General features: G+C 47.3%; 1 protein-coding gene across 10 annotated transcripts in view; it reads right to left on the reverse strand.

The window, feature by feature from the left end:
* KCNC2 (potassium voltage-gated channel subfamily C member 2) overlaps positions 1-6,999 on the reverse strand; it is a 102,476-nt gene extending 95,477 nt beyond the window's left edge. For 3 of the 10 annotated variants that reach the window (XR_003571545.1, XM_027886778.1, XM_027886784.1), the window contains exons 1-2: positions 6,571-6,999; positions 5,141-5,895 (exon numbers count right to left, since the gene is read on the reverse strand). Coding sequence is in view for 9 of the 10 variants with exons in the window: in XM_027886778.1 (XP_027742579.1) it covers positions 5,141-5,779 (639 nt within the window). In the remaining variant the exon portion in view is untranslated. Of the gene's footprint in view, positions 1-5,140; positions 5,896-6,052; positions 6,106-6,570 lie in introns of those variants that run through there. The other 7 variants (XM_027886787.1, XM_027886786.1, XM_027886783.1 and 4 more) reach the window with 5 other exon arrangements.
* Positions 7,000-8,704: the final 1,705 nt, after the last annotated feature.

Here is an 8,704-nt window from a genome sequence, read left to right on the forward strand (position 1 = left end):
ACAAAATCCTTTTCCCAGATGAATAAGTGACAGCGAGAAGGCTGTTTTCAATGGGAAGAGGAAGCCGAGAGCTGGCTTGTTTCCATGGAAACACCAGCAGCATCAGGCAGAACAGCTGTAGAGGAAGAGGCGTAAGTTCGGAAGGTAGAAATCTTGCTGATTTTACCTCATTGATGTCATTACCATCACAGACCATCTATAGTTCACGCAGATCACGGTAGTTTACATTATATACATCATATATTAACACTGTATTTCCAATTAGGACTTTTAAAAAACAGTATGCCAGAAGTAAATTAATAAAAACTACTTATGTGATTTAGTCAGCCCATGTAGACATGAAGCTACAGAGTGTATGAATATCTGTAACATTGATGCATCATGATTTTTGTCATCAAGAACACATCTTCTCATGTCTTTAAAAATGACAGCTCCCATAGGCTAAAAGCAGAATGACTGGTTTTCAAGAATTTAATCTAATGGACTATTTTCCTGCTTACAAATAAATTCAATGCTTCGATTACCAAAATGGCAAAAGCAACACCTTCCTTGCAGTTTCTGTATCAGCATTTGCTATTTTCTTTGTATCATTTTCAGACGGAAGATGTCTGCCTACCTAATAATTAAATAGTAAAATCTAAAGTGTACCTGCTTTCCTTGTTGAATAGACTACAAAGATTTCCACATATATTAGAAAGTATTCCTATTACTTAAGAAAGCAAACAACTTTTTCTATTCACTATTAATCTACAAACATGTATTCTGAGATTAATGTATCTTCACCACTCCATTCACAGTATTTCAGATTATTGCAGCAGTGTTGTTTCCACCAAAAATAAAACCTGTCTTGCATCAGAACAGGCAAAGCCCTAAAAATATAACTCACTTTAGTCATTCACCATAGTGCACAGCAGGCTTCCTAAATCAAGGCTTTCTTGACATGCATCAAAAAAGGCATCTAGGTACCTGGAGAAAACATAAAGGTAAGCAAGCCACCAAATAAAGACATAAGTTATCTTCGATAAGAATTTTTTCCAATATAATTTCTATACCTTTAGCCTTTCAAGGGAGTCTATAAAATTGTATTTTTCCCCTCTCCCATCTCACTCATTTCAGCTGATTCTTCACCTCACTGAACATTCAAAGCTGGAAAAGCTGCTACAGGACACTGAAAGAATCTCCGGCAATTTAGTGTCACATAAAGCAGTAGATGGGAACTTTGTACTTCCCTCCAACAACACTGCCCATTGCTCAAATTCAGCTCCTCATGTCACAATGAAGCAGCATCAGTATTTTTAAGAACACTTGAAAAATCTGTATCTCGATGCCTGGACTTCGAGGTTTTGCGGTTTTATTTGCATTGCAGTGAATACTTACTTATACAAAACTTGACAAATACTTGATGATTAGGTTTTATATTTCCTTTGTAAACCAAGTAATTAATCTCTTTCCCAGAGATAAAGACCATATACCAAAGGGGTTGTGTAACTTGCCTTCAGCTGCTGCAAATGGCAGTGCCAGCCTGAGTACACTGGCCATGCTGACTCCTGCACTACTGAACCACCCAACTTAGCAGGTGCTGCCTTCTTATCCATGAACAGATTTACAGTCTTCTCAAAGAGTTAAGGATATATACCTACAAACTTGGTGAATCCCAAGATCGTTTTTGCATTCCTCAACTAAGTATAGGAGTAACACATAATCCTTAGGAAAAAATCAGTGACAAATACTAATTACTTCTTGAAACAGCATCACATTTCACATATTATTCAAAAGTAAAAAGGCCTTACAGGCTTAATTACTTTGAAATATGAAATCTGAGACAAGCACTGACTTTCTAGTTCCTGCTGGACATCTGCAGACACTCTTTTAAACTCAGTGCTTAATGTTGCCTCTTGTACTTTCTTACAAACTATTTGGATTTATCTTTGCATTTTTACTGAAGCTGGCACTTCTGAGCCATTAGAGGACACCACAATCACTTACAGGTATTAACTAGCAAAATTAACAGTACACATTTGAGTCAGATAAGGATCAGGTGTCTGTTTCAGAGGTGTTTAAACCGATGCACAGAAAGATTTAGTTGCCCAGCACTTCTCCTCTTATGACAGTATCTTATGTCAGTAGCTTTGCATATCTACATAACAGCATTCTGTCACATAGCCTTTTGTGAATGATCGGTCTATTAAGCCTTTAGTGAAAGGACTACCGCTGCACTCTTTAACTTCATTTCACAGTCTGTGAAATTGGAAACAATACAATGAAAACAGAAATAACATTCAGATCTAACTCCTGAACTTGGGAAACAAAGAAGTGTGGCACGTTTCAAAGCAATCATATGTACATGGATTACATTTTATATTTACAAACTCCATATTTAGTAGATGCCACTATCTGCATATCAAACTGCATGCACTAAAAGTTGAATTTTTTTTTAGAATTGCAAATAAAGTAAACCTTCTTGTCAATAAACTAGTTCCACTATTTATATAACATCACTGGATGGTCTTGCTAGAATAATCTTGTGCATGCACTATCCCTGAAGAGGTTACCATGGCAACTTATATTTGAATTTCTATAAATTTCTATTTTTAGAGATCACAGTTTAGGATAAAGAAAATCACAAATATTAAGTACCATTTAATTAATAGAAAATATCCCATTTTTATCACCATCATACCTCCTGAAAAAGACACTGCTGAACTTAAATCAGACAGTAAGGCTAAAAAAAAAAAAAAAAAAAAACAAAACCACACCACAATTATCACAGTTCCCAAGAAAGTTTACCACTAAGCAGTCTCACCATAATCTAAGTGGTGTATAAGTCAGAAACTAACGCTATGAGATAAAGATTGATGTTCACAGAGTTTTGTCTTGATTTCAGTGAGGCCAGGACTTCACTCGAATGTTTTTAGAGTTAGTCATCGTATCAGCTGACATAAAACAAGAGGGTATTTGCCAGAATACTCAGAAAATAGTGGGGGTTTTCTTTTCAGGTGTGGAAAAAATGTTGAATTGACAGTAATGTCTCAGTTCCAAACTAAGGTTACCATCACCTTAAATTACTGTGTTCAAGAATGCTTACTAAGTGCATGCAAGTCCTTAAATACATATTCAGCTTTAAAACTTGCCAGAAATTCTCGAAGTTGTCTCTCTACCTGAAAGACCAAGCACAGAGTAGCAGCCTTGAGAAAATGAAAACACTGATTTAGATTCTGTTGTTATGGTTCTGACACCGCCTTAGTCTGGCTGCCTGGGGTTGAAATCAGAATAAAATGTTTAAAACCAGTTTTTAAGTTATAAAAAGGTAAATACTCTAAGAGATGAACACTGCCATATTGCAATTTTCTATTATAGTGTGAACTACAGTAATCATTTTGCAAACTTGATATATCTTCACCCAAGCCACTGACAGTTCAAGATGGTCTGAATGGGAAATAAATGGGAAATTTGGAAAGCAAGTGCCTACAGGTTCTGCCAAAGTCTGGGACCGAAAACCCAGATATAACTCCAGGACACAACTACAATCAGCATGCCTATCGTTCTGTTTCTCCTGGTATCTTCCATTCAGTATTTACTCCATATTTCTCAGTTCTCCAGCAACGTTGAGCGGGAAGATCTTCTATCGTAAAAGCTGCAGTTTTGACACTGTCAGCAGCTTCCCACAAAACACTGGGTGAAAGACAACCTGCAGGGCAATCATCACGCACTACAGTTTTGTCAGGTAACTGACAGCCAAATTTTCTTGAGGATTCAGATAGCTAACATGCAAGAAATGTGGGTATGTCACTGATGAGCAAAGATAGACACTTCTAGTAGCTTTTCTTCAGAACTCATCCTTTATTAAAGACATATTTTAAGAGTCAGCTGGAGCCAGCTGTCAAGGGAAAACACATTGGTGAGCAACCTTCAAAATCATAACATTGGAACTTAGCAAGTGATAGTAATAGCTGCAAGGACTTTTACTTTGTTTAACTTACCTCACTAAGCTCACAGGATGAGCTGCCAGAAACTGCATCATGTCATGGGGTCACAATTCCATAAGTCACTAAACCACACATTTATGCGCACATCTGTGAGACTGCCAGTGAAATCAGTGGAACTGACCAGGAGATGACACCCACCATAACTGCACTTTCTGCAGGATGAGGCTTAGCTCTGGGAATCCTGATAAATATGCTGCAAAATACTTATTACCATTTTATAATCAAACATTTCCAATTTCAAGTTCTTTGTCTGGTATTCCAGGGAGGATTTCCTGGTGGTTGCTTTTCTTGATATTAAATTTGAGACGTCACTGCATATTTCTTTCAAAGGAATTACAACCATTTGTTTGGTCCAAAGCAAGTTAGGTAGCAAACCTGCATCAGCCCGGACAACAGCAACTAAAAGACAGAACTAAAATCCAAATCATCCAAGTAGAAAGTAGTCAGTATCAAAGTGTAAAATGTCTATCTAAATAACAGAAAGTCAGTATGATCACTTACTGTCTCATCCCCATACCCTCAAGTCACAGAGCCAGTGATGCTCACCCTGAGAAATCAATGGAGGAAGAGCCAGGGTGACCCCCTGTCACACTTAACTTTGTTGAACCAGGATTACCTACCAGTGCAGACAGCGCAAAGTTGAGAAAGGGCTGAGGTCACTCTCCCATGTCTTTGTTACCCCCTTACCTCAAAACCCAAGACCTCAGGCCAGCTGCCCTGGCCCCAAAGGCCCCTTCATGCAGGTGCTCAGGGAGGACAAGGGCACCTTGGGGCTGTTCCTGTTCACACGCACACACAAACAGGCCCCAAGTGAGTACACCTATACAGCCCCATCCAGGCCAGGGGGGTGACCGTGGCTCCCTCGCAGGCTCCACAGGGCACAGCTCCCACCTCACCCCATGTGCACCCCCATGGGGAAGATGCTGGCAGAGAGGGACCGTCATGCTCCCCAACATTGCCTGCAGACGTGGAGAAGAAAAGCACCACATCCTCACCTATGCAGTGGCCCACCAAAAGCATCACTCTGCACTCACACCCCGAGCGGGGCGAGCTTCCCCTTGATGCCCCACTTGCCTGCCTCCCCCTCCAGGGGACCCCGGCAGCCTCCCGGCCTCCCCAGCCCCCGGGCGGGAGCGCCGGCCGGCGGCGCTTACCCTGGCGGCTCGAGAGGAGTAGGGGTCCTCGAAGAGCGCCCAGACGCGGGGTTGCAGCCGCCGCCAGCGCCCGCCCTTGCCCTCGGCGGCCGCCCCCACGTCCTCGATGCCCAGTCTCTTGGCGGCCAGGTCGTCGTCGTCGCCGTCGGGGGGCGGCTCGCCCGTCAGCAGGTCGGGTGCCTCGAAGATGTCGAGGGCCTCCTCGGCGTCACGGTGCTGGCGGTAGGTCATCCAGCAGCAAGGCTCCACGTCGGTCTCGTCGATGCCCCAAAAGGCCAGCTCCTCCTCGAAGAGGGGCCCGCAGACGTCGGCGGGGCAGTGCAGCTTGCCGGTGCGATAGTAGTTGAGCACATAGGCAAAGACTCCCGGGTGTCGGTCAAAGAAAAACTCGCTAGTGCCGCCGCTGCCCCGGGGGCTGCAGCCGCTGCCGGGCTCTGGGCAGCCCCCCGCCGGCGGCGGTGGCGGGTTGGGGGGCGGCGGCGGCGGCGGCTCCTCGCCGCCCGGGGACTCGCTCTGGGACTCGCAGGCGAGCAGAGCCAAGCGGGTCCCCGGCAGAGTCTTCAGGGTGCTGCGGTAGGTCTCGTGCCGCGTGCCCCCCACGTTGAGGATCACCCTCTCGTTGTCCTCGAGCTTCCCCATCGCTCCGGGTGGGACATGACTGGGGAGAGCGCGGGAGGCGGCGGCGGGGTGGGGGCGCCGGTCGCTGGGCGGGGGGCAGCCAGTAGCCGGCAGGTCCGCAGGAGACGAGCTTCTGCCTTAAACACAAACAGAAAAAATAGAGGAGAAACCCCACAGGCACCACGTAGGAGGGCTATTCCCCGCCTTCGCGACCTGCCCCAGAATCCTCTATCCCCAAAATCTCCCGCCGACCCGCATTCCGAGGGAGCCCTGCCGGCCAGCCCCGCCACCCACCGCCGGGCAGCTCCGCACGCTCCTCGGCGGAGGGCTCTGCCTCCTGCCCGCCCCGGGCACTGCTCCGGGCTGTCTCCCGCTTCCCCTGGAAGCAGGCTACCGAAACGGCACTGCTGCTGCTTCTCCCGCGTACGGATCCGCCACCGTCACCACCCCTTCTCCCTCGCGGGGCTGCGTGAGCCGAGCTGATGGAACAGAAAGTGTGCGGTTAATTATTTAATGGGCATCTATCTTTTATTGTCCTAATAGCTTAACGAGGGGGAAAAAAAAAGAAGGCTTAGCTATTTTCCTCTTCTCCCGCCCCCACCTCAGGAGGGAGGAAGGGGTTGTTTTTTGGGAAGAAATACTAAGCACTCCATAAGAGCAGGCAGCAGGCAAACCCCGGGAGAGGCTGCCTGTGCGAAGCTCGGCTCGCTACTTTCTCAGACAAATCACGAAGGCGAGCGCGCATCTCGGGAAAGAGCAGGTGGGATCAGCGCCGCCAGCCCCGCCGGTCCCTCCCGCCGCCCCGCCGTTACCTTGGCTGGAGGAGCGACGGCGGCTTTTCTTCCCGGGTGGGCTCCGGCCCCAGCCGCTCTCCGTGCCGCCTTGCCAGGCGAGACTACTTGTTGTGGTTCGGGTGCTTCTCCGCGTTCAGGTGGCTGTTTTACCTCCCTCCATGCTCAACTCCGGCAGGCGCAACAGCAGCTCCCGCTGCCCGCGCGGAGATCCCGCTCCCTTCATTTTACAGGGAGGATGCAGCCGTTCCACGTCGGGGCTGGGAGAGGGGACCGCTGGCGGAGCGCAGAGCCATGAGCAGCGAGCCGGGGCGCCTCGGGGACCGGGACGACCGTAATTCCAGCACTGCTCCAGGAAGACGAACCCAAAGGTGAAATCGCACCTCATTTGGGGCCGAAGCTCCTCCCCGGGGCGGGGGCAAGGGCAGCGCAGCCAACCCTCCACACCCCCCGGGCCCCTGCTTCCACCCGTGTGGGGCGCAGGGATGTGACAGGGAAAGCAAAGACCGCATCTTTACGAGAGAGGCAACATCAGCTCCGCTCCTGGTACATGGACATTTGGTTCGCTTAAGTAAAACACGCGGGAAGGGATCGGGGCTGAGAATAGCTGTTTTTCGGAAGAATGCAGGAAAAGCAGCGCTAGCTACAGGTGACTGCGGAGAGGAGCTGCTCAGCCCTCAGGAGAGGGTCACACAGCGCCCGCACAGCCCCAGCTGACCGCGGCGACGGGGAGCGCACCGGCTTGGGGGAAGCCCCAGAGCCAGCTCCGGTACGAGCCGGCAGCGGGGGGCAGGAAGTCCGGCTCAAGGAGAGGGGATCCAACTCTCATATCAGCTGGAAAAACCAGATAAAGAGCAGTGGGTGCTCTCTCATGCTTCGTAAACTTAATAGGTTTGAGGTTGGGAGTGGGGGGACGGGGGGAGGCAGGGGGAGGATATGGAAGTTGAGAGTCCCCACTAATATATCAGGGAAACAAATGCCTATGCACTATAATACATGAGTGAGTCCAGTGTGTCTGCCCTCAAGCCAGCTGAGTTAATTTCTACAGCCTGCACTGATGCCAGGTTTCAGTTGGGTTGGTCAAAGGGAAAGAAGCTTCCAGCCCCAAAGATAAGATACACAACATGGGAGGTAATCCCTCTTGCCGCTTCCTCAAACGAAAAAAAAAACATCTTCCTTCACACCAAGGGTATTCCCTGGCCTGACACAGGGAAATGAGTGGAATAACGGTGTCTGAAACTTTCTGCATCAGAGCTTTCGGCTGGGCACTTGCTGGCATCTGGAGGGCAAAGCTCTGCTGAAAGCAATGCTCAGAGGATACTCTGTTTAGACCAGATTGCTTTAACCCAGATCTGTCTCTATGTGGTATCCATGATGTAAACTCAGATTCCCAAAGCAGCAGCAACTTTAAGAAATGGGTTTCAGAAGCTTTCTCCAGATTTATATTTTGAGGTTCCTAAAAAAGAGGGCAAAATATACCCTGCCAAAACAGATATAATCAATTAGTGAAAACCCTGGAAACCAAAATTAATATTCAATTACATAGTTGTAAATACAGTGGAAAGGACTCTGCCATCCTTACGCCACCTATGGCCGCTCAAGCCATACTAGATTTTCTTTGCAGACAGGATTTTTCTGGAAAGGGGATTTAGAGAAGGAGGGAATAAGACAAAGTCAGTATTTATTGTCTTCTCTCTGACCTAAAAGAGATTTCTGGAGAAAGGCAACATATTAAAGCTCTGCAGCATTCATCCAGTATGGAAAACCATGGGGTGGCAGTAGCTGCCAAAACACTACTCAAACTGTATCATCACAGGACTTCCTGCAGAACTGTCACTGTCTGCTCAAGTCCCACATCTGTGCTCATTACTAGACAAGCACTGCCCTCCAGAAAAAAAGCCAGGCAAACCACTACAAAATAAAACAATAATAAAATCAACAACAAGACCCAGACCCCCTCCAAAAATAACCCACAATATCCTAACAACCCACCCAACACCCTAAGAAACCTAAGACTAACAAGGATGTCATCTCATAAACAAAATCATTACAGTCATACTGTAATGCCATTGCCATGAAAGAGGCATGAATTATGAGCAACCTGTTTACCCTTCGGACTTGTGAAGCACACAGGAGGTTTCCTGCATGGGTAAGA

The sequence above is a fragment of the Empidonax traillii genome, unplaced genomic scaffold (genome assembly GCF_003031625.1).
Source record: "Empidonax traillii isolate 1590-97213 ecotype Southwest subspecies unplaced genomic scaffold, ASM303162v1 scaffold195:size1760703, whole genome shotgun sequence".
Classification (NCBI taxonomy): Eukaryota; Metazoa; Chordata; class Aves; order Passeriformes; family Tyrannidae; genus Empidonax; species Empidonax traillii.